At 57.9% G+C, this 23,938-nt stretch overlaps 12 protein-coding genes across 12 annotated transcripts; 5 read left to right on the top strand and 7 right to left on the bottom strand.

The window, feature by feature from the left end:
- Positions 1-615: 615 nt before the first annotated feature.
- PHYSODRAFT_459373 (hypothetical protein) lies at positions 616-1,284 on the top strand (the record flags this gene model as incomplete). Its single annotated transcript, XM_009524568.1, has 2 exons — positions 616-894; positions 967-1,284. Coding segments are annotated over 2 exons (597 nt in total), but the record flags the coding sequence as incomplete, so codon positions are not given.
- A 493-nt stretch (positions 1,285-1,777) lies between these two features.
- Positions 1,778-2,402, bottom strand: PHYSODRAFT_285373 (hypothetical protein). Its single transcript, XM_009524567.1, has one exon. It carries the CDS (start codon positions 2,353-2,355, stop codon positions 1,864-1,866), a length of 492 nt encoding a protein of 163 aa, XP_009522862.1. The 5' UTR covers positions 2,356-2,402; the 3' UTR covers positions 1,778-1,863.
- Positions 2,403-3,686: 1,284 nt separating this feature from the next.
- On the bottom strand, positions 3,687-4,241 carry PHYSODRAFT_312932 (hypothetical protein; the record flags this gene model as incomplete). Its single annotated transcript, XM_009524566.1, has 1 exon — positions 3,687-4,241. The coding sequence occupies one exon, from the start codon at positions 4,239-4,241 to the stop codon at positions 3,687-3,689; it is 555 nt and encodes a 184-aa protein (XP_009522861.1).
- A 910-nt stretch (positions 4,242-5,151) lies between these two features.
- Positions 5,152-5,862, bottom strand: PHYSODRAFT_558636 (hypothetical protein; the record flags this gene model as incomplete). The annotated part of the gene is made up of 1 exon (XM_009524565.1): positions 5,152-5,862. One exon carries the CDS (start codon positions 5,860-5,862, stop codon positions 5,224-5,226), a length of 639 nt encoding a protein of 212 aa, XP_009522860.1. The 3' UTR covers positions 5,152-5,223.
- A 768-nt stretch (positions 5,863-6,630) lies between these two features.
- On the bottom strand, positions 6,631-8,580 carry PHYSODRAFT_495325 (hypothetical protein; the record flags this gene model as incomplete). Its single annotated transcript, XM_009524564.1, has 3 exons — positions 6,631-7,251; positions 7,306-8,295; positions 8,407-8,580. 3 exons carry the CDS (start codon positions 8,578-8,580, stop codon positions 6,631-6,633), a joined length of 1,785 nt encoding a protein of 594 aa, XP_009522859.1.
- Positions 8,581-11,212: 2,632 nt separating this feature from the next.
- On the bottom strand, positions 11,213-11,434 carry PHYSODRAFT_454691 (hypothetical protein; the record flags this gene model as incomplete). Its single annotated transcript, XM_009524563.1, has 1 exon — positions 11,213-11,434. A coding segment is annotated over one exon (222 nt), but the record flags the coding sequence as incomplete, so codon positions are not given.
- A 1,288-nt stretch (positions 11,435-12,722) lies between these two features.
- PHYSODRAFT_433131 (hypothetical protein) lies at positions 12,723-13,157 on the bottom strand (the record flags this gene model as incomplete). Its single annotated transcript, XM_009524562.1, has 1 exon — positions 12,723-13,157. A coding segment is annotated over one exon (435 nt), but the record flags the coding sequence as incomplete, so codon positions are not given.
- Positions 13,158-13,256: 99 nt separating this feature from the next.
- Positions 13,257-13,505, bottom strand: PHYSODRAFT_385752 (hypothetical protein; the record flags this gene model as incomplete). Its single annotated transcript, XM_009524561.1, has 1 exon — positions 13,257-13,505. A coding segment is annotated over one exon (249 nt), but the record flags the coding sequence as incomplete, so codon positions are not given.
- A 1,331-nt stretch (positions 13,506-14,836) lies between these two features.
- PHYSODRAFT_391055 (hypothetical protein) lies at positions 14,837-16,384 on the top strand (the record flags this gene model as incomplete). The annotated part of the gene is made up of 1 exon (XM_009524560.1): positions 14,837-16,384. A coding segment is annotated over one exon (1,548 nt), but the record flags the coding sequence as incomplete, so codon positions are not given.
- Positions 16,385-16,387: 3 nt separating this feature from the next.
- On the top strand, positions 16,388-17,638 carry PHYSODRAFT_364315 (hypothetical protein; the record flags this gene model as incomplete). Its single annotated transcript, XM_009524559.1, has 2 exons — positions 16,388-16,828; positions 16,907-17,638. Coding segments are annotated over 2 exons (1,173 nt in total), but the record flags the coding sequence as incomplete, so codon positions are not given.
- An 881-nt stretch (positions 17,639-18,519) lies between these two features.
- On the top strand, positions 18,520-19,467 carry PHYSODRAFT_496113 (hypothetical protein; the record flags this gene model as incomplete). The annotated part of the gene is made up of 1 exon (XM_009524558.1): positions 18,520-19,467. The coding sequence occupies one exon, from the start codon at positions 18,520-18,522 to the stop codon at positions 19,465-19,467; it is 948 nt and encodes a 315-aa protein (XP_009522853.1).
- Positions 19,468-21,323: 1,856 nt separating this feature from the next.
- Positions 21,324-22,307, top strand: PHYSODRAFT_312928 (hypothetical protein; the record flags this gene model as incomplete). Its single annotated transcript, XM_009524557.1, has 1 exon — positions 21,324-22,307. One exon carries the CDS (start codon positions 21,324-21,326, stop codon positions 22,305-22,307), a length of 984 nt encoding a protein of 327 aa, XP_009522852.1.
- Between the last annotated feature and the right edge of the window lie 1,631 nt (positions 22,308-23,938).

Below are 23,938 nucleotides of genomic sequence, written 5' to 3'. Positions count from 1 at the left end.
GGCCACGCCCGAACTGATCCCTCTATACTAAAGTACCCGTGAAACCTGCTACATCATCATTCTGTTGCCTGTTACCGAGCGCTCTGAGCTCGTTAGCGCTGCTAGATCGCTGCAAACGGCTGCTCCTGATAATATTGACGTCTGTGTAGTTTAGTACGTCGCGCTCGCCGTCGAAAGCAAAAGGAAATTCCTTCCGCTTGTATCCTTATCCTGATAAGCCCTTTATTTCTAATATGTTATTAGTTTTCACCGGATTCGGAAGCGTTTCATCCGTGGAATATTCGGCCGAAGTATAATTAGACTGCGCCTTGGAGGAAGGACACTTCGACACCATGCGCAGGGCTCAGTTAGGATAACGCTGCGTGCAGCACAAGCGGCTGTTGAGTGAGTGAGGTGACCGAAGAGCTCATGCGCTGCCAGCCGCAATCTCGCCCGCTCCAGCCGCCGATGCCCGACGAGGTCCGCATGCGGGCGTTCGAGGGCGGCCTGGGGCGACTCGTGCCCAACGCGCGCTTCAGCCTGGGCGGCCAGCCGCGGCCGCAGCTCTGGGACGCCATGATGCGCGGCCTCATGGGCGCCGACTGGTCGCCGCCCTCCAACCAGCGAGCTCCGAGACAGCAACAGGACGAGGAGGACGACGCCCGCGAGACCACAGTCGTCGTCAAGCGCTCCAAGACCAACAGCGAGCGCGGCCGCGCCTTCCGCGCGCGCCGCAAGAAGTACGAGGACGACCTGGTGACGATCGTGAGCTCGCTGCGCCAGGAGGTGGCCGACCTCGGCTTCCTGCGCAGCGTGCGCGCCGACAAGGTGCTGCGCAGCCGCAACAGCATGGGCGGCTCGCTCGTGCGTCTGGCGCGCGAGTACTTCGCGCTGTTCGAGCGGGGCATGCCCTCGGTGCGCGGCGCCGGCCACAAGCGGCCCGCGCTGCTGACCGACGGGTCGGCGGAGGAAGACGACGGCCAGGAGTCGCTCGAGGCCAAGCAGCAGAGGTTCCTCGAGTGCGCCATGGACCCGGAGCTGCAGTTCGGCGAGGCCTGCGGCCCGGCGGCGCTGCTAGACCAGTGGAAGCGCTACTCGAGCTACCACGCCAGCATGCACGTCGAGGTCGTGGGCGTCGAAGTGTCCGGGGAGGAGGACAACCCCATGGTGACGGTGCGCTCCGACCTGCACGTGGTCTTCTCGCGCGCCACGTTCGACCACGTCTTCCCGCACGTGGCCGACAACGAGGAGCTCGTCCAGAGGTTCATCGGCCGCGAGGTCGTCTACCACGGCGTGAACCGCTTCCAGTTCTCGCCCAAGGGCCAGATCCTCATCTACGACTCGGACGTGGGCTTCGTGGACGCGCTGGCGCAGGCGGGGGCCAGCGTCTCGGACATTGCGCTGCTCATGCAGCAGGCCAGGATCGCGGACGAGTGCCGACTGGGAGAAGAGGGCCGCAACAACAAGAACGACAGCAGAGTGCAGGAGCTGGAGCCTGACAACCAGGACTCCAGCTCGTCTCCAGAGAATGACAGCAACAACGGCAGTGACTGCGCTTTCGATGCGGACAGTGATGATGTCACCGGTCTGCCTGAGAACAGCCCGGAAGCAGCAAGATCGACCGAGCGTAGCCGACTAGCCATTGACTTCCTATTATCGTAGTACTTGTGCTTCGAAGTATAAATAGTTTATTGATGAGAGCTCTCCCCTTACAACGTGGTGAGTTATCTACGCTGCTGTTGTTCTAGCTGGACGATAGTGATCACGGAACCAATAAGCATATTGGGCACACAAATGGACTTTGAGAATGCACTTTATTGCCAATTTAGAGTTCTGGCAGATGTAGTTACGTGCGTGCCCGAGTATTATCACCAGGTGATTGACCTAGCGCAGCGCAATGGCAATTCCGGCAACAGCGCCGTACATCACCAAAGACAACGTAGTCGTGGGAGCATCCGATGTGGAGGTCGAGTTGGACGAGGCGGTGCTGCTGCTGCCGGATTCGGACTCGGACTCGGAGCCGGAAGCGCTCTCGCTCAAGGATTCGGAGGCGCTGTCGGACTCGGACTCGTTGCCCGTCTTGCCCGTGAGGAAGTCGCTGACGAGGTCGCCGTAGATCACCATTGTGCCGTTCACATCGATGTGGCACCGCGTGTTGATGTTGGCCTGGCTTGTGACGATGTTGATGGCGACGTTGCAGCCATCGTTGCTCTGCTGGAACTCCAATGCCGTCTCCTTCGTCGGGAACCCCTCGATGGCAAAGATATCGACACCAGTGTCCGCCTCGCACTTGTCTGCGGCAGTCGTCAATTTGTCGGCGATTGTTTCGTTGCCCATGAGAGTCGTCTTAATGGCCGCCAAGTCGCAGGTATCCATAGTGGAGGCAACATGGATGGCACCAGCGAGAGCGAGGGCGGAAAGAATGACGGCCTTCATGGTCTTGGTGAGGCGGGACGTGAGTCGGAACTTGGCTTGTTGGAAAGCTGTGAAATTGGAATGTGAGGGCCAGAGGGGGTAGCGCTTCCGTGTATTCCTGGCTGGCTAGCTGTGATGGTAAGACTCGAGGCCAACGTTCTGGAAATGCGACGGCGCTGCCATCTTCAACGGGTGGCCACAGGGTCCTTATCGCTCATGTAACTCGCTCGTCTTCAACAGCCGAAGCTAAACTTGGGCTTCGAGACTGCAGCACCGAAAGCTTGAAACACGAAGACACTAGAAAGCGCGACGAGCAAGTTGAGGTTGGAGTTGCTATTCATAGTGGGCAATATGCGCTCAAGGCGCCTTCAAGAACCTGCAAAAGACTTTCAAGTCGCTCTTGGCTGAAAATGGCGTGTCACCGCTAGTAACTCGTGGCACACGTGCAGCGATCGGCAAGTCGGCGGCACTGCCGATCAAATGCAACCAGTGACGCTGGGCGGAGAGCATTCTCCCCCGAGTTGCCAGTGGACGAGTTGGTCGCCCAAGGAGCGTACAGTTGACCGAAGCTAGCTCGGAAAAGGACGCCAACCGGTAGCGACAAACACCACCAGTCGTGCATAGCCTCGAAACTTCGCGCAAGTCTTCTGAGTCCTGCGGTTCATAATAAACCGCCGTCGCGAATGAACCGAAGCTGCCTCTGCTTCCTGCTCCTGCGCTACTCGCACCCTCGTTCGGGACATCAACTGTGCCGCTGCTGGAGTCACCTAGGAAGCCGCAGACTAGCTTTCGATAGATCACCTCGGTGCCTTCACCGTGATCGCGCACTGGGTGTGGGAAGCCGAGGACAATGTTAATCGTGCTGGCACAGTCGTTGCTCTGCTGGAACTTCAACGCACTCTTCCTCGTAGGAAACGCCGTGATATTGATCCCCATGACAACATCGCCCATGTCTGCGGCTGGTGCCAATTCATTGGCGATGGTCGAGTCGCCAAAATGTGCGCGCATGGGGTCGAGGGAGGCGACAGCAACGACGCCCGGTCGTCATGGCCTCATCATCTTGTGGGTCGACCACGTTCGTCGTGGTGGGCTTGGGATGGGGTATTGCAGCGGGTACCGCATCGAGTTTTTTTAGACAGGACGAAACAGAGAACGCTACTAGCATTTACAACTCAGCTAAACGCTACGACACTGAAATCTCAAAACTAAAAGCTTGTTGCTAAAGAAAAGAATACAAAGTGCTCGCAACCCGAGGCACTACGATAACTCTATCACACCTCATCGAGCACCCCTTAATGCAGTGCCAGGGCGATGGCGCCAGCAACGCAGTAACCGACGAACGAGAGCGCATGAGCACCAGCAGCTCCACTGCTGCCCGTTGACTTAGACGACGCGGCCGAGCCGGAGCTGGTAGCCGAGCTGTCGAGGTTGGCCGAGCCCGACTCGACCGACCCGGAGGCGCTGGCGCTCGGGATCTCGATCGAGCCGCTGCCCGAGTCGGACTCGTTGCCAGTCTTGCCGGTGAGGAAGTCGGCGATGAGCTTGCCGAAGCTGACGGGCACGCCCTCGATGGTCACGTTGCACTGGATCTCCGAGTTGGCCACCTGGTTGATCTGGTTGAGGTAGTCGGCGCAGTCGACGTTCTGCGAGAGCTGCGTGACCTGCTCCGTGGTAGGGAACGTGCCGACGGCGAAGATGTCGATGCCCGTGGCGTTCTCGCAGCTGGCCAGGCCGGCCGAGGCGTTCGGGTAGAGCATGCCCTCGATCTTGGCCATGTCACAGTCGGCGGCGCTCGAGTAGGCGATGGCGCCGGCGAGGGCAAGAGCGGACAGGCAGGCGGTCTTCATCTTGGACGTTGAGGAGGGGTGGAAGGAGTTTGGTCGAGTGCTCGGGGCTGGTGAATTGGAGAGTGAGAAGCGTGGAAGGCGACGCCTTGCCTTGCAGTCGCCGTCAGTCGTCGGTCGCAATCTCTGCCGTTGCGGCGCAAAGGCGCAGAGAGGACGGCACCCAAGCCCCGACGCCGTATGGTGCGCTCCTCGTGGAGTTTCAACGAGTAGAGGCGGTTGCACACGGCGAGCAGGGTAAGATGAAGATGTCCCGCGCTCTGACTACCGTCGACTCGGCATAGACAGGGGAAGGAGGACGCGACGAACGCCTTTCACGCTCGGAAGAAGGCGAGCTGTGAGTGTATGTGCGAAGGGCTGTCACACTCGAGCTGCATAGAGCTCGAAGACGGTGCCCATGGAAGCAGGCAGGCTAGGTGAGCTCTTCAGTTCTGCACCAGCGAAACCGCTTGTTCGATAAGTCGCTAGCCGTTTTCGGATAGCTGGAACCCGCGCTTTCTTTCGTGTAGTCGAACAGCTGAACGCATCCTGTGGGTGGACTGCCAGCTAGTTGCTGTAGCTGCGCTTGCTTCGCTTTTATATCCATGAGCGAGGTGGCGAGGAGGCCAAGCTGCGCATCTTCGCATGGCCAGAAGACTCACTGAAAGCCATGCAACTGTGTGTATGTTGACAAAGGATGTTGCTGGCGTTGCGCTGTGCGGTCTTATCCGAGCATATCCGCGTTGCCGCCGTCTGGCGAGATGCCCATCGCGTCTTCGTGGCTGCAGCAGCGTCACGAGGGCGATCTCCACAATATGTCGGCACGCAGTAAACGCGGTAGATTATCCTTGCTTTCGATGCTGATATCCATCCACACGTGTCAAGCTGGCAGGTGCAAGCAGCTGAATGGATCGTATAAGTGATGCAAACGAAGCAAGCTTCAACGCTCAAAATTCTATTTGGCAAAGGTAAGTGCACGTACGGACGTTGCGTTGGGTGGTCTAGCTTACAGCGCAAAGGCGAGCACGGCGGTCGCTGCGGTCGCGATGACCGAGAAGGTGGCGGCGGTGACGGTGCTGCTGCCGGACTTAGCTGCGCTCTTGCTGCTGCTACTGCTGCTGCTCACCTGCTTCTCGGCGCTGGCGGCGGACTCCGAGCCCGAGCTGCTCTCGTCGCTGCCGGACGCGGACTCGCTGGAGGAAGCTGACTCGCTGCTGCTGCCTGAGGTGGAGTTGCTGCTGGAGAGCGAGACGCTGCCGGACATGCTGTCCGAGCCGACCACGGCCTCCTTGGTCGTGTTGCCCGTCTTGCCCTTGAGAAACTCCGTGAGCAGCTCGCCGAGGACGACGGTCTGGTCGCCCACGGTCGTCTCGCACTGGATGGCCGAGTTGGCCTTCTGGTTGATCTGGTTGATGTAGTTGACGCAGTCGCGCGACTGTGAAAGGTCCTCGGCCTGAGCTTCAGTGGGGAGCAAGTCCAGTTTGAACACGTCGATGCCCGTGGCGGCCAAGCAGCTTTTGTGCCAGGCCGTGCCGTTCGGCAGCAGGCTGCCCTGGATGGTGCCCATGTTGCACGGCTCCGTGGCGTACACGGCAGCGGTGGCGGCACCAGCGATGGAGAGGAGCGCGAATGTGGAGGTCTGCATGCTGGCGGATGGAGCTGGAAGTGGAAAGGTACCCGGCGGATGAGGGTGGGGAGGAGGGAGGCTCGCTTGGACGGAGGAAGTTCCGGAATGAGCCCAAGTGAAGGAGGAGATCAGAGTGCTACGGCAACGGCTACGGCAACGGCAGCGGTGGAGGAGGGCGAGCGTCCAGCGGTGCCGCGTGCGTGGTCGAACGACAGGCATGTTGGTCGACAGGCGATGAGGGTCTGATAACGGATCCCCAAGTTGAAGCCGGCCAGCCAATCACAGGGCGCACCCGTTACTCGCGTCGTTCGGCGCGCAACAAAGCTGCAACGAGAGCCACAGTGGGCTCAGCTCTGAGGCTCGCACAAACACACAACCGCACGTCTGCGGTTACCTTTAGTAGCTCTCGCGCAAGAAGCTGAGCTGAGCTGCGTTCTCTCGAACAGGCCTGGCTGCGCGATAAAAAGTGAGTAATGGCGGCGACTACTGCAGCGACTTCACTAGCTACAGTACCGGAACGCTGCTGTGCTGCTCTCCTTGCGGCCGTTGCTGCACAGTACCAGATGTACGCTCGCAACGATCTGAGAACCGAGCACGTGCTTGCGTTGGGAGGAAACGTTGCTCTTGAGAAAATGACTGACGCTGACGGGTGACCATTCCACCCTTGGGCTTGTCCTCAAACGGTGTTGTGCTCGATGCATTACAAAACTATGAATTCTTTAGCGTTAAAAGACTTTGTACACTTGGCACCGATCCTGGCTGCGTTTACCACGGACCGCAGCCCCTCTAATTTCCATTCCGCCCTCGGTCGCTGTAGAGTTCCCGGAAGAATCGGTTGTGCACCGTCCGAATCGACGGCGGGTCGGATTCCCTTCGCGACGACACCCCCGCCGACGCAAAGTACGGCGTGTACGCAGCGGCCGGCTGGCTCCGCTTGGGCGTGATGATCCGCACGCGCACTTCGTCACTCTTGCCGCCCGAGCTGCAGCTGCTGCCGAAGCTGACTCGGCGCACCGAAGGCGACACACTTCCTGACCGCCGGCGCCGAGTAATGTTCACAACCGGCGAGCCATCGATGTGTCGCTGCGGTGATTGAAGAGACAGCGCCGAGGTCGAAGACGCCCAATTCCGCCTCCCAACATCGCTACGTAGCAGGATATCAGGAGCATTCATGCTCGGTCGACGACGAGATTGACTGCTGTTGAGCTGCTGCCGTCCGTCCGGTGAGGTAGGCACCGCAGCCAGCGTAGCGCTACGCCGACGGCGGATGTCAGGGGGCGAGCTGTTGACCGTGTTCATGGCTTCGCTTTCCACGGACATTTGCTTGGCAGATAAGCGAGACACCGAAGTGCGAGGGCCGTACTCGTTGCTACTGGGGAAAGTCGTCGCCACGGTCATGAGTCTGTGCTGTCGGGGTAGCTCCTCCATCGACGAACGTCTCGTGTCTGCTGTCAGCGACACCATCGAGTGTCGGCGACCCGGCAGACGCACCAGCTCCTCCTCGTCTTCCTCTTCCTCTGGAATATCGTCATGACCCCACCGCCCACTTGTCACCTCGTAGTCGTTCCCGCTTGCGTCCCGAGCCGCGTACTGCGTGGCCTCTTCGTGGAGGATTTTCGCTACACAAGCCTTGCAGAAGCAGCGCGCTGATACAGGCCCCGCGGCCCACGTGACCCTAGCTGACGGTACAGTTTCCTGCCGTACACTGCACTGAGAGCATGTCCACTGGTGGCACGCCGCGCAGTGGCGCTTGAGAGCACTGCCCAGGCGGCGCAAACACATTCCACAGCGCCTCTCTCCATCCAACGACTCCTGTACTGAAGTGGATGACAGCGAGGCAAGCGCGCGCTCCGCCTCCGTGTTCTCCACAGCGCGAGCCAGCTTTTTGGCCAGCGCGCAGGATCTAACGTCCGCCAGTGCCAACAGCGTCTCTACAATGCTCTTCTCCGCAATGGACTTGGGCAGCCCCAGTCCAATGGTGCCGTTGCCCCCGCCGACATCGTAGGTCCCTTCATGGAACACCTCCACCCTCCCATTGCGTAGCTGCCGGAAGAAGGAGCACAAGAAGATCTGGCCCCGGACCACCGAGTGATTCTGGAACGGCGGGCAGGACGGGAACGTGATGGAGTGGCGCAGCCTGTAGCCCAGCTTCACGCCCGTCCTCGGCGAGTGCACGACGCCCATGGACGCCAGGTAGCAGAAGTCCCGGTCCTTGACCACCAGGCCGCCATGAGGCGCGCGTTTCAGCGCCCACTTGACACTAAGCGACCTGAAGGGATCCGCAGTGGACGGCGCCTCCACCGAGCACAGCACGGCGCCGTCAGCCACGGCGTCGCCGGTGAAATGCGCCCTGGCAGCGCGCTCACGACCGGAGCGCCACATGGCCCCGTACAGAACGTCCTCCAGCGTGCCGTCCACGCTGCCGACGAGTCTCAGCGCTGGCAGCTCGCGCTCCTCGCCCCTTGAGCGGCGGCTTCTGGGCTCGGGCTCTGACTCAGGCTCTGGCTGGTACCGCCTGCTCTTCCTCTTCTTCTTGCCCCGCCGCTGGCTGAAGATCTTGACGCCCGCGCGCTGCCCCACGAGCTTCCAGGCGTCAGCGCCGTCTGCGTCTGCGTGCGCGTCATAGCTGGCCAGGTACGCGGCTAGCAGGCGCGCCTCCACCTGCTGCAGGTCGCGCACCTCAGATGGACACAGACGCACGGGTGCGAAGAAGTCCGTGGGCAGCGGAAGCCGCATAACGAGCGCTTGAAGTGGGTCCCTAGCGTTGCCTTCCTACCGCTCGGGGTCGAGACTTGCACACATCCTCCGGGTGACCGACGATCGGACAATACTGCCCTTTCGATTGACGACAACTGTAATAGCATTTAATGTTAAAACACACTAACTAAAATGTAATTTTTTTTAATTCGAAAGATAAAACACGTTCAAAATTTGTTTTGGGCCGTTAAATAGCCCCAGACCATTATCTGGATCGTTTTAACACTATTAAAATAGATTTTACTGGCGAAGTGCTGATAGCCCAGCCCAAACAGGATTAATTCGGGCGTCCCCCGTCCAATTGGAACCGGTGATGAGCCGGTAACATGTTTACAGTAAGTGATGTCAATTGACCGAGTGTTCTCGACTTCCCAAGAATGATGGAGGCTGATCCAGTTCATTTGCAAATTCGTCGAGTCAAGATTCGTTTTATTGATTTTGCTCTAAAATTGTCTGTTCGTCGTGCGCATAGTGGTGTTACATTGCCGGGCAGATTCTGCGGCTGCGAAGCTGCGGATTGCGTAGATATACCGGTAAGTGTGAGCGCTTACAAAACAGCATGTTTTGATATTTTGGCGCAGGTCTTACTAACATGACTAGCGAGTCCGCATCAGGGTTGGCCAGCGATCACCTACGAGTCTAGGTCCGCTCCACACTCCAATGTACCATCGGCGTTAGTGGAACGCTAGAAGATGTCGTTCACGTAGAAGTAACCTGAACTGATCAGTGAGCCCTTTGGGACTTCCTCCGCGTCCTTCTGCGCAGTGGTACGCTGTCGAAGACATCGTTCGCCACGAGGTGCAGGCTGAGGTCGAGGAGCTCCGCGAACATTCGGAACGACGCTTCGCAAACTTCGCTGTACCACCACCAAAGAACCAGAAGTCTCCACCAAACTTAGAATAAACGACACCAACAAAACCGTAGTTAAGCACACACTATACCGATAGAGAGTGTCCATTCACCAAAACAGGGAGCGCCACTCAAATGACAGTCTCGTGCCGCCCAATGTAAGTGTAGCTTCATACTGTTCTCGTAACTGCATCTTTAAACATTATCATTCTACACTTTACACTACGTCTACCATTATAAAGGCGAGTGTGGCCCCTCATCCAACCTGTACGAGGGATGAAGATGAAGATGAACCCGAAGGAGTGCAAGTAGTCGACGCCCCCCAAACAACAACAACAACTAACCTCCCTTGAAGAACAACTCCCCTCCAACCGCCGGACAGAATCGTCTGGCACGGATGTGGCGGTGGCTTCGTCCTCGTCATATTCTAGAATGAGAGTGGACGTGGTAGAAGCTGCTGGACTAGTGGGTTCATACTGCGTCTCTGGTACAGGTAGGGCAACATCTGCTGCCTCTATGGCAGTGCCACCTGGAAACCAGGCGTGATTACCATCAGCAGCAGTTGATGGGGATCGACTCGGATACGTGAAATCAACCAAAGATTCATCGGAGGATGAAGAAAAGGGGTCCTCCGCATCTCTGTGCGAAGGCCTTACAAATTGCCGAGTCCCTGCACTGACCCCGGGACAGTGCACGCCACCATAAATGCAGGCTGCCTCAACATGCACACAGAGGGCGTGTTTCCTACTGTAGGCACATGTGTCAACCACCCAGCCGCCTGGAAGCATTCCCTCAGTCTGCATCCGCCGCGCATTAACAGATTTGATAGAGTTCTTCTTTTCTGCTGGGCTAAGGCGGAGCGGGCGTTACTATACACGGTACAGGTCGGCCTGCAAATCCCCCACCTGAGGTATGCGGCGCACCGAAAGACGCCCTCGCCTGTACATAAATCGATACAGATGCATCAATCGATCAGAAGCTTCCGCCATTGTGCTGAAATGCGTATCTTGGTACAAAAACGCCAGCTGGGCACGGTTCAAGTTGTGAATCAATTCACTGGGAATAGCCAATCCATCCGGACACTGCATTTTCACCTTTTTGTGGTATTGCTCCAACGGATTGTTAGTAGCGGCATATCCACTCGGGCTGTAAAAGGACTGCCAACGTGAAAAACGTTTGGAGTTCACCCACATTTTCGTGATATGATCTGTCAGCTTACGCTCGGCAGATCCTCGAGAAAAAACCACGCCACCTCGTAAGTACGCGTGACTTTACAGCAGGAAAATCTAGCTCTGTAGCATAATGCATGTCATACATCTTGGCAAAAATGGTGCGAATATCATCAATACCAACTCCCTTTTCTTTGGCATGCTTCCAAACGTTCTGCAAAAGTGGAACCAGCATATCAGCACAGTTGATAGTTGCAATTCTGTAGTGCGAGCCTTACCAGCGTCCATCATAACGAATTGCGGGGTGAATTCCACGCCGCAAACGTCCATACAAACTGGCTTAATGCAGCGAATGCACCACCCGATATCAACAGCGCGCTTTTGCGACGTGCAGAAGTAGGCAAGTAGGTAGAAATGACCGCTGGGATCCGAATATCCAAACGCAAACACCAAATACCCGTTGATCACCATGCTGTGGGTACTGTCCAGGTGGAACATGGTCGTGCAGTCGGACTATTTTGTACGGATCCATAGTCTCGCACAAGGCGAAGACAGGTCATCCCGACGCGGAGTGGATATTCCTTGGAATCGTCTCCAAGCTGACTCACGCTTCCAGCAGCTCCTGGACGTGCGTCGCGCTGGCTATCACACAAAATAACCTTGTCGTCATCCGGTAGAGTCTCCAGGTTCACATTGTTGTACAAATGCGCATTGCAGAACTCAATCATTGGCTGCATGGAGTATTTAGGTCGGTCCCGCCTATAGTTTTTCACGAAATCGGCCACTTGTTTGTCTGTAGGAGCTGACCCGGCCATTTCGTGGTGGTACACCATTGCAACGATGCACGCGTACAACTTCGTAGCTGTAGTTTTCTCTCCACTATCCAGGCTCGCCACAATGAAGTCCTTCATTTCACCAGAAAGCTGACGCTTCTTTGGAGTAGGCGGATCTTCTCTGTCCATAACGTGCTCTCCTTGTTGGAACACTTCACAGGTACCAATAGCCGTCAGGCAGGATTTGAACTTGTAGCGACAGGAACAGGCCGGTGATCCAGCGGCTTTCTGTCTCCCGCACCTCTCGCAACGACAGAGGACAATTCGAGATTGCATTTTGTGCTCTGTCCGAGCGAGATTGTAGTCTCTGTCAACCAAGTGATCAATAGTGCAACCAACACGCGTGCATTTATCAATACTATTGGTCTTGGTCGGTAGAGTCTCACGAAAAGCTTCTAGTGCACCAGACTCCGTAGATCTGTAAATTTTGGTCCACGGACGACGTGAAGATTCCTCAGGTTCAGTGTCAGCCTCAGGCTCGGATGACCCCAGCTGCAGCCGTTCTTCTCCATCACCATGGTCGTCCCCGTCACTCATTGCAGGCTGCAATTTGCAGCGATGTCAAAACTTTAAGGTGTTGAGGCACTTTTTTGTGTGGTAGCCTATTTATGCTTGGTGGCTACTCCTCCTTTTTTGTGTGTGTGCTCCCGACCAGAATTTTGGTGGAGCTACACCTTTTTTTGACGGTCGTACTGTTTATTTTGAATGCCCACTCCTAAGTGTAAGTTTATCAATGGCGGTGAAATGTTCATCAAACTGCCATTGCATCAAATCCGTCTTAGCTAATCAATCCTATCCCAGCCTTCACGAAGCCCTAAGGCAAATCAGCAGCAGTTTAATGCCCATCCGGCAAGGCATGCAGACGAACGGCCGTAACTTCAAAACTAATTGAAGCTACTTGAACGGTTCGAGAGCTAAGATACAGGGCGATTTTTGTGATTTTTAGGCATAGCGACCTGCAGTTTAAAGCGTCCTGGACGGGTGATAAAATTGTACATCGAGTCGAGCCACTAAGCAGTTTAATGTCCATCTTAGACTGGATTTCACTATGGATTGCTGTCCATTCGACGGTACAGGTTCGAGCAAGGGCTAGGTGTAATCAAAACTGGCTCATATCATAATGAAAGGGACCAAGTCTTTCCAAAGGTTTTATCAGGTTCTACAAGCTAAACCCACGCCTCCATCACTATCCTTGACTGCTCCTGAGCCCCTTTCTGTTTCTTCGCCAATGATCGCTTTCCGCGCTTGGTGCTGCTCAACGGCTCGCTCTCCTCTTCAAGCATCTTTTGAATAGAATTCGCCCGCCCGTATTCTTCCGACGGCGCTTGGTTTGCTTCTTAGAGGGTCGAACTGGTAGGATAAGAATCTCTCGCTTCACGATATCGACGACTTGGACCCACGCTTCTTCTCGGAGCGGCTCCGGCAGGCCGTTGTGCTCGAAGTTCTCTAGTTTAGCATGCATACTGACGCGCGAGAGTGGGAAGATGCCACAGCTCTTAAGCCCAGCAACCAGATTGCTACCCAAACAGGTATAGTTCCAAGCCAGTGCAGCGACCCCCAACGAAGTTTGCTTGTCCACACTTCCATCGCCAATACTTGGCAGCAGCTTGTCCAGTAGCTGCTTGATAGATGTCTTGAAAGGCGAGAATACCGCTACGTATAGCGGCTGGAGAAGATGGGTGCCGTTTGGCGGCAAACAGACCAGAATAATTCCAAGCGCTTCAGCAGCGTCAACAATTGGCAGCGAAATGTGCGAGCTGCACCCATCCATTACAAGCAGTAGCGGGCGTCTAATCGGAGTAGGGAAGTGCGTCTTGACGTACTTGTGCCAGACGTTCTTAGATCCTTTCGCAGCAATGACCTGCTTGTGCTCCCTAGTAGTGTTGACCGCGGTCTCATCTACATTGAACACGCGCGCAGCGCCCATGCTTTCCTCGATCATGACCTTGGCCAACGACGAGAACAACACGGATAGATCCTGCTCCTCGATCTCGTTTCGGCACTTCGACACAGACTGCGAAGAACGGAGCGTGAGAGACGGGTGTTGTTGCATGAAGCGACCCAGCCATCCTTCTCCCACGGAGACACCACACACCACTTACGCAACATGCTGGGCTTTCTCGAGAAGGTCGTGGCGGCTCACCGGGTGCCCCACCCTTTGTCGCTCCAGCACCCAGTCTCGTAGACAGTCTTCAGCTGGCCGTGGCAGTAGCGGCTTTGGTCCGCGGCGCTTCGGAGTGCGCCGAATGCCATTGCACGCGTCCGCGACGTACTTTTTGAGCGTGTTATACGGAATGCCCGTCTTGTCGCGTGTGGTCGTCATGCGAGCCCCTGCGAGGACAGCTTGGACAGCTGCGTCGAGCTCTTCCTCGCTGTACTTGGCGCGAATCCACCCCAATTCTGTCGGGGCTCTGGCTTTTGTCTTGGAAGTAGACTGGTAGACTGGCTGAGATATTAGCTTTTGTGAGGTTCCCCCCAAAAATCGATTGTTTCCTTTTTGACAAATCATACGTAGAATCTGATGGCTACATCGACCGGATTGGTGGAAACTGAGGTAGACATTAAATTGATCGTGGCCATGGAACTGCTTATTTGCCTTAGTATTAAATATTTTCGTGTAAGAACACTAGTTTGCCACTAAGGTCTTCTGCCAGTTTCGTGCCGTCCTTCGAACTTGCGGACTTGCTGTGGCATAACTTTTCATTGAATTGTCCATTCTGAAATCTGATTGCACCCGCTAAATCTGCGCGATTGGGCTGAATTTATGTACTTCATGCTGGTCCGTGTAAATTTTGCAGAACTTCTTGTTATTGTTTTGAAAAGCTTGTTGATTTGGAGTGAGCTGCCAGTTTCCTGCCTCTTTTTGATAGCATGTTTGTATGCTATGCAAATCCTAGGAGGCTCATCACCGGAAATTGCATGTGACGCTGGAAAAATCTACCAATAGACTACAAGAGTTTAACAAGGAGAAGATGCTAATTGGCTAAAACAAGTAGGCACGGAACTGGTTGTAGGCACGCAACTGGCACCTTACCTTACTACCTAACTCTCCAAAAAGGGACTATTTTGTGTAAAAACATTGTTTGATGTCGCGTATAAAAACACGACAATCCACGTGCTTGGCGATCTGTGATTGGCTGCATCTGACGCAAGCGATTCCTCGGTGGCTCACTCGAACATCAACGCCGACAAGACCACGACGTCGGCCGCGTGCTCGCTCCCCGCCGCGCTCCTCGAGTCTCCCGCCTCGTAGTCAGCCGCATCTCCCTTACCCACCTGCACCTCTCGCCCGTGCTCCCTACTGTGGCGGCCGCGTCCTTCAACCCGCTCAGCTCGCTCCGCTGCACCTGCTCCGATCCGATCGCAGAAGATCCCGAGCCGAGCATGCTCCCGCAGCGACAGAACTCGGGCAAGCGCGCGACGGCCAGCCACCGCCGCACCCGCGGCTTCACGGCGCGCACCACCGCGTTCGTGGCGCTGGGTCTGGTCTTCGCGCTGTACATGTACTTCAACCTGCGCTTCTTTGCGACGTCCACGGCCTCCACCAACTCCATCGAGGCGGCCGGCAAGGGCTGGCGCTCGTTCAATGGCGCGCCCGACAAGCCCAGCGGCGCGGGCGGCGATACGCTCGTGGACGCCTCCGCCACGCGCCAGGTCAAGCACCTGGTGTTCACGTCCACGTGCCGCGACCTGGACTTCGTGCACGCCGAGGTGCTGGCCTTCACGTTGCGGCGCACCGGATACGACGGCAACGTCACGCACCTGCTGTACGGGTGCACATCGGAGCAGGCTGCGGACATGAAGCGTCGGAAAGACCCGCGCCACCGCGTGGAGACCAGGCACTACGCGGACGTGTCCGCGGTCAACACGACGTTCGGCGAGAAGCTGCTCACCACGACGCTGAACCCGGTGGTGCTGGCCAAGTGGATGCTGGGGTCGGACGACGGCGAGTTCGGCGACAACCGCGCCGTGCCGTTCGAGGAGCGCTACGCTCTGGCGGCTGACGACTTCGTCATGGCCGTGGACAGCGACGCCATCTTCACCAAGAAGCTGGACATGTGGAACCTCATGGCCGAAGCGAACGATGTGATCGACCCCCGCATCTTTGGCCAAGACGCATCGTGGTACTGGCCCAAGCGGTTCCCGCTCACGCACGAACAGCTCGTGAATATCGTGCCGACGAACTCACGCGCACTGCTGCTGGACGACTGGCGCGAATACGCTGCCATTGCGCCGTTTGTGGCTGAAGTGAGCGCGTGGCTGGAAATCCTGCCTACTGCGGTGGACCTGTGGGGGAAGCTGGCTCACGAGCAACGCTATCTCGCTGTTCCTATTGCTGCTGCACACGAGAAGACACTCATCGGCGTGTCCGGTGTGCTGAGTGTGCACCACTACCCGTCGCGCTACCAGAACTGGGACTTCGTGGACGATATCAAGCACAACCCATGCGTGGAGCGGGCGGAAGGCAAGAACCTGGCGCTGTCGTCTTACCCGATTTCAATCCGCGCGCTCAACTTCACGCTGCCGCAGTGGATCGACGGCCGCGACTGGAGTTTCTTTGCCGACCAGGTGCCGTCAGATTTCCTTTCGTGCGATGCCTGGATGATTCACCAGCCGACTGGCTACCTGTGGCACCTCGCGACACACACGAACGGATATGAGCGCGTCCCCAACATTCTTCGTCGTCGCCACACCATGAGCGTCTGCCTCGCAGTGGAGGCATACAACAGCGCGTCTGAGAGCTACCGCAGCCGTGTGTGCCCCACTGGGTTTAACCACAACCGGCGCATTCCCATGGAGTTCCACAAGAAGGCGTGGAGCACTGCTGTCGCGCTTGCAGACGGCACCACCATGGAGGAGGAGCCGCCCGTATACTTTGGTGACTACAAGAGGAAGAAAGGCCCCAATGCCGTCCCCGAAAGTGACCTGAAGCCTGGCCAAGAAGGAAGCGACGAGCTCCACTTCGTGTTCACGACTTCGTGCGAACCCTACCAGGACTGGCAGAGCGAGGCTCTTGCGCAAAGTTTCGCTCGTGTGGGTCAGCGCGGAGCTCTTACGCGCATCGTGAGCGGCTGCTCGGATGATGCCGTGAAGGAGCTGCTGCGTCGTACCCAGAAGTCCTCGCCGCACCTGCGCATTCACGTCACGCGTGACTTCCGCTCGCTCCCGATTTTCAAGGAGGTGTCCGACGACGTGGAGAAGGCTTCAACGCCCGACGACTATGCGCCTTACAACAAGCCATTCGGTCTGCGCGACTGGCTGGAGTCCGCTAACCCTCCCGTCCGCGAGGAGCTCGTCGTCGTGCTAGACCCGGACTTCCTGTTCATTCGGCCGTTCGCTGTGAACACTGGTGGCCGTGTGACTTCAGCCAAGGGGGTGGACTCGGGCAACTACGAGCAAGACGCCGAGGTTGTCGAAGGCATGCGGCAGTACAAGCGCTTTTTCGTGTACGAGGGCTCGCGCGACAAGACGGAAGTCACCGATACGGTGGCTACCGGCGTGGCTGTGGCTCAGCGCTGGTCGGAATACTTGGGCACTGCAGCCTTTGAGAACAGCAGCTCGATTTGCCCGGAGTGCGCGAAGGTGTCGAAGGCCGACGCGACCGAGTATTTCGCGGTGGGTCCTCCGTACGCCATCACCCGCAAGGACCTGGCCGAGTTGATGGACGACTACTGCAACATGACGGTGCTCAAGCGCGACCAGATGAACCGCGAGCACTGGATGAGCGAAATGCTGGGCTACTCTCTCGCCGCGGCGAAGCACGGCGTAAAGCACACGACCTTCGACAACCTGGCGCTGGGCAACAAGGCGGACGACTACACTGGCTTCGTGAACATCATGAAGGGAAACCCCTGCGAGGACCCCGTCACGCCGCTCATCCCGGGCGAGGCGCCGCCGCTGCTGCATGGCTGCCACGCGTACGAGGCCGATGACGACCGCGGCCTCAAGTGGATGTTCTACAAGCACCTGATCCCGAACAACATGTTCACGTGCGACTCGTGGCTGCTGGCGTCGCCGCCCGCGAGCGTCTGGACGCTGGCCAAGAGAAGTCGCGACAAGCAGCGCATGCTGGAGGCCTACGGCGTGTGCACGAGCGTCAAGGTATTCAACCAGGCGCTGGTGGACTTCAAGACCAAGATGTGCCCCGACGGCTTCAACCAGAACCGCCGTCTGCGACTCGTCAAGGACGTGCGCCAGGACCTGCTCAAGGTGGGCCAGGTGCACACGGCGTGGCAGGACGCCGCCCAGGAGAATGCTCGAGAAGGCGCGTAAGCAGCCGCGCGGACATCATAGTACAGCTAGATTGCAGCAGCTAGAGCTGCCCGTTTGAACATGCCACCTTCACAAGTCAGTTGCTCATGTCCACATGGTTTGGTCACATTTACAGGTACAAATGGGTACTGGCAATTTAAACAAGTGCATGTATCCATTTGTGTAGCCATAGAAGAGCCCGTCGTAGTGTCAACACGGGATACCTACTCGAAAGACTGCTTCTCACATCTTCCATACAAATATCACTACTTACTGCTGTTCCATTGCGAGTCAGTCTGTGGCCGTCCCGACGCCGCCATATTCGCGCAAGCCTTTTACCACGGCAGTCATCCCTGGTGGCCCCCCGCTGTTAAACCTCCGCGAGAGAGAATGAGCTGGGCGGCGCAACCAATCGCCCACGAGCCGCTGCGCGTGGTGCTCGACGCAGGCTCCGACGACGCCGAGCTCTTCAGCAGCGAGCTGGGCGATCTCTCCGCGAACGTGCAGTCCGCCAAGTGCAGCATAGAGTCAACGACCGCGCCCCGAGCCGCGGCGTCCGCTGCCCCGCCGGCGGTGCGGGCACCGACACCCCCGACGCTCAACGATGAGCAGCGGCGCTCGCGTCACAACGCCAACGAACGGCGCCGCACCAACGCGCTCAAGGTGAGTGAAGCCATGTCGACTGCTGAGAGTAGAGCGAGATCCAGGGCTTGTGTAGCGCCTGGGCTCTTGGGAATGACGCCATGGGCGTACTGGCTCACGAATCCGTTTTGCCGTCTTTGTGATAATGATGCATGCAGACGCGAATCTTGCAGATGCGAGAAGAGATGGAGGCGCTCGAGCGACAGCGCACGAGGCTCAAGAAGGAAGCGCTGACGCAGAACCCGGCGCTGCTGGACACCATGTCGCTCATCGACCAGCTCCGCCAGGAGCAGCAGGAGCTGCGCAAAAAGCTGCACGCCTACGACATGCAGAACAGCACGTACCAGACCATCGTGTCCGAGTACGGGTCCAACTCGTCGTCGTCCGGGGTGGCGGATGCTGCGGAGGACGCGGACGCTAACGAGGACCGACTGGCGGAAGCACCCATCTTCCAGCGCGTGCTCTTCCGCCGGCCGATGGCTCTGGAGGCCGTCATGGCCTGCGTGAAGGAGAGCTACGAGGCCATCATGGCGTTCCGCGCCGAGCGCGACTTTGAGACGCTGGACACGGAGGTGCTGGGCTGGAGCGACAAGCGCATCCTGAACGCGAGGTCGATGCGCTTCATGCTGTCGCAGCAGTTCGAGTACGTGCCGCCATCGGAGCTGGTGTACAAGACGTGGAACCTGCTGACGAACCTGAAGCTGTACCGCCACATGCAGCCGCGCACCGTGGCGCTGGAGCTGCTGCAGCGCGTGACGGAGGACTGCGTGATCGTGCGGCTGAGCGTGAGCAACGGCGACAAGGTGCACCACTCGATCCTGCTGATCGCGCGCGGCCGCATCGACGGCGGCTACCTGATCACGTACCGCTCGATCCCGCTGTCCGAGGGCCAGCGGCAGTTCGCCGCCACGGAGAGCAACTACGTGCACCTCTTCAACTGGTACATGTTCCTGGAGAAGACGACGCCCGCGGGCGTGCCGGCGTGCGAGGTCACGTTCGGCGGCGGCGTTGAGAACCAGCCGATGGAGTATCTGCGGTACCTGATGATGGAGGTGGTGGCGGGCGTGGTGCGCTGGCAGACGGCCGTGGGGCACAACAAGTTCCGGCTGACCCACAGCTGAGATGGGGGCGGCGGCTGGCGTGAGAGGAGGAGGAGGCAGGTGTGCTTGCAGCATTGTGTAGTGGTCGGTGTGGTCGCCCGGGTGAAGGGCGGACCCCCTGTCGTGGTAGTATTTAAATTGTTTTTCTCGCTCAAATGGTAAACCCTCAAGAAATGGCGACCTGGACTCGGAAGTTGTTGGTGGTGATCTTGGTGACGAGCGCTGACGTCGTCAGTGACGAGTATCAAAATGCGTTACATGTACGAGGTGCGTACTTAGCTGGTGTCATACTTAGTACGAACACTACGGTACGGTGTTCGTTGCGTTATCAGAAAATAGACGGACCATTTTCGGTGCGGCTGCTTGCAGATCCGCTGCCTGTAGGAACGCCCTCCAGTCAGCATGACCCGCTCGCTCTAACGCTGCTCATTGCAGACTGACTCCCTAAAGCCTGTAGGCTACAGGTAGAGGGTACAGGTAGACTACCCTTTGCCACCATGGCCCATGGTGCACTGCAGGCTGCAGTGCCGCCGGATTGCACGCGTCCAGCGTAAGCGCAAGATTGGACGTTCCTCCTGCGCTGCACATCATCCGCCGCGTTGTGACCTCGGTGGTCCTCAAAGGCGGGGCGGGTCATCGGTGACTGGCTGTTGCCTACGGAGCTCTTCCAGCGGCACGCTGCGGCCTCGACAATGCAGACTGTGTGTGTGTGGACGAATAAGCCAGGGTGCCACGGACACACTGCCTGTCGTACAGTAGAAATTCAGTTGACTTCATTTGCCGCTGATTACATTGCGGGCTTGTCGGGCGTGACGCAGGTGTGTGTGTCGAACTCGACGTCAAACCGCGGCGAGCGCTCGGCCCGGTTCGATGGACGGCGCGGTGCCGCTCTGCACAGCGCGATGCCGCTCAGTGACGCCTAGTACCAGGTTGGTGACATGTGGTACGCGTGCACTTTGTTGGATCGTGTTGCTCATCGTCACGTTTTGGCCAGCCAGACACTGCCTGGTCGCGAGGAATCAATGACCAGCGCTTGCGCACAAGGGGATCGATTGAACCATGCCCATGTCCCTCCTTCTCTTTTGGATGGTTTCCTCAAGGCCGCAGGCCCCGAGTTCAAGTCGCCAGCGCCGTCGCATGCTGCCTTCAAGCGCAGGTGAGCAGCACAGCTCTTCCAAGGTCGATCGCCCACGATTGGGGTGCTTATGCGGAACGGGACCCGACGAATCGCCCGGCATCGACTTTCTCTGATGTCAACGCCAATGCCATCGAGTCAGCATCCCAGTCGTCGCCGCGAAGACATCTTGCCGTTCTGCATAGAAGCGCTCGATCATTCAGTTTGCTGCCAGACCGTGTTAAACGCCGCGTGCTTGCTCAATCGATCACGCTGCACGGCGAGGACCCAGTCGTGCCCCCTCCTCAGCCGCAGCGGGCGCACTCGTCGATTGTTTCGTGTGCGCTTTGGCCCGTCTTGCCGCTAGTAACTCCGCAGAGAAGAGCCCCTTTAGCGCTGCTCAGCAGTGCTCCCGCCAGGCCGGCGCCGAGCGGCTTCCAGTGTGGAATCCAGAGTCACCCAGCACGGTCTCTCTTGCAGCGCGGGGCGGGCCTATCTGGCCGAGATATCACAGAGGACCAGATCGCGTGCGAAAGGGTAAAGAACCCGCTGCTGCGAGAGCTGCTGAGCCCGTTACCGGCGCCGGGTATTACGCCACACGCCCAGCCTAGCGAAGCGAAGCGAGCGAGCACCCCTAGATCGAAGGCGCTGCTCATTTTGCCAATTGCCGTCCATCTGGTTCGGACACATCGGTGGTTGGCGGCACCACATCTCATCGCGACCCGAGCGAGCTTTTCCACTCCCCTCCATGTCGAGTCTCGCCATGGCGCCCAACAGCAGCAGTGAAGACGACTCGCGCCTCCTGGCGGCCAGCATGGTGGGGCCGGCGCGACCGACGCCCGCAAAGAAGCAGAACACCGCTACCAAGCAGAAGAAACCTGGCAAGACGCGCGCGCTCTCCACGGAGCGCAGTCGGCAATGCCGCGAGCGCCAGAAGCTCTACTCGGAGAACCTCGAGGCCGTCGTACGCGCGCTGCGTACGGAGGTGTGCGACCTTGAGATCTTGCGGAACCTCCGCCGCGAGCAAAGTCTGCAGGTTCGCGGCTCAGTCTCTGGATCGCTCGCCAAGATCGTACGCGAGTACATGACGGTCTTCCGGCATGGTGTGCCGGCACCGACAGTGGAGGCCGCCACCACCGGCAAAAAACGCGCGCTCGCGGCGGTCTACCAGCCGACACCTGACGCCCAGCGCGAGTTCCTCAACTGCATAATGGACCCGTACGTCGAGGTGTTCGACTGGTGCGGGCGCTTCGTGCTCGGCGCCAGCACGCTGCTCAACGGCTGGACGGCCTGGGCGGCGTGGCACGACTCGCTGGACTTCGAGCTCGTGGACATCGACGTCGTCGACACGGAGGAGACGCTGGCCGTGACCACCAAGGCGAACCTGCGCGTGCGGGTCTCGCAGAAGACCATTGAGCATCTCTTCCCGCACATTGCCGGCGACCAGCAGCTGTGCAGTAGAATGCTCGGGCAGGAAATCTGCTACCCGATGCGCGACACCTTCTTCTTCGCGTCCAACAAACGGGTCATCAAGTACGTGTGTGACATCGACTTCGCCGACGCGCTGCTGCCCGTCGCGGGCGACTACGAGACCGTGCTGTACCTCATGTCACCGCCCAACCAGGCGTCTCTGAACGACCTGGCTGTCCGCACCTCGCCCACCGACCTGGCCGAGCGCTCGCGGTTCGACGTCGAGTTCCTGCTGTCGGAAAACGACAGCGAGCAGCACGGCGAGTCAGGCGCTTAATCCTTTATGCAGGAGGACAACTAGCTAAGTAGGCAGACATGCATATAGGAAGATGAGCGTTTTCACGCCCGACAAGCCCGCAATGTAATCAGCGGCAAATGAAGTCAACTGAATTTCTACTGTACGACAGGCAGTGTGTCCGTGGCACCCTGCCTTATTCGTCCACGCACACACAGTCTGCATTGTCGAGGCCGCAGCGTGCCGCTGGAAGAGCTCCGTAGGCAACAGCCAGTCACCGATGACCCGCCCCGCCTTTGAGGACCACCGAGGTCACAACGCGGCGGATGATGTGCAGCGCAGGAGGAACGTCCAATCTTGCGCTTACGCTGGACGCGTGCAATCCGGCGGCACTGCAGCCTGCAGTGCACCATGGGCCATGGTGGCAAAGGGTAGTCTACCTGTACCCTCTACCTGTAGCCTACAGGCTTTAGGGAGTCAGTCTGCAATGAGCAGCGTTAGAGCGAGCGGGTCATGCTGACTGGAGGGCGTTCCTACAGGCAGCGGATCTGCAAGCAGCCGCACCGAAAATGGTCCGTCTATTTTCTGATAACGCAACGAACACCGTACCGTAGTGTTCGTACTAAGTATGACACCAGCTAAGTACGCACCTCGTACATGTAACGCATTTTGATACTCGTCACTGACGACGTCAGCGCTCGTCACCAAGATCACCACCAACAACTTCCGAGTCCAGGTCGCCATTTCTTGAGGGTTTACCATTTGAGCGAGAAAAACAATTTAAATACTACCACGACAGGGGGTCCGCCCTTCACCCGGGCGACCACACCGACCACTACACAATGCTGCAAGCAGGGCTCCCGATTATGGTATTTTATTTATGGATGATCCATCTGGCTCATAAATAATGGCATCGACCTACAAATCAGATGCATAAATAATGTAATGTCGACAATGATCATAAACAATTATTTCTCGAATTTTAGACTGAACATGTACCAGTTGAAGAGGTGCGAGAGACTCGATCGAAGACGGCGCCGGCCAAACGCAGGACCGGCGCCCACGAACACCACTGCGCAGCAACTACTGCGACGATCGCTCGACCAACATCGAGCGGCAAATGACGGTGGAAGATACCGAAATGGGACCAGGAGGACCGTGACTCCAAATTCAAGAACAGCTGTGTACCACAAATAACATGTGCATTTGCCAAAAATAGCACGTTTTCGGGAAATGTGACCAAAATGTGGCATTCTGTGGCATGAACAGCCTGTTCAATGTCCTGTTCAGAACAGGACATTATTGTCCACCAGTCCGTCATGATGCTGCTCCGACCTGCGACTTGTGCCGTGCGCCGCGCTGTCCGCGCCGCTTCCTCCACGCTGCGCTGCAGCCAAAGCACCGCGCTGTCCGCGCTGGCCACTGCAGCGTCACAGCGTGGAACCCCGAGCTTCGTCTCAATTGCCCCGCGCCGGGAGCTGTCGACGTCTGCCACAAAGGAGGTGGACCGTCGAATGGGCAAGTTGCTGGAGTTGATTGAGCAGAGTCGGGAGGAGGTGCGCCACATCTAAGAGTTTGTTTGTGGGACAATGTACGGAAGAGCTCACTTGATGGCGGGTTGCTGCTGTGCTAGGGCGACCCGGAGCGAGAGCTGCAGCAGTCGCTAGAGCTCT

This window comes from Phytophthora sojae (genome assembly GCF_000149755.1).
Source record: "Phytophthora sojae unplaced genomic scaffold PHYSOscaffold_3, whole genome shotgun sequence".
Taxonomy (NCBI): domain Eukaryota; phylum Oomycota; class Peronosporomycetes; order Peronosporales; family Peronosporaceae; genus Phytophthora; species Phytophthora sojae.
This window is presented reverse-complemented; position numbering and strand designations above follow the sequence as displayed.

What these genes read in the sequence shown, in the direction of transcription:
- PHYSODRAFT_285373 (XM_009524567.1), bottom strand. Translation starts at nt 2,355, where the DNA reads ATGGATACCTGCGACTTGGCGGCCATTAAGACGACTCTCATGGGCAAC.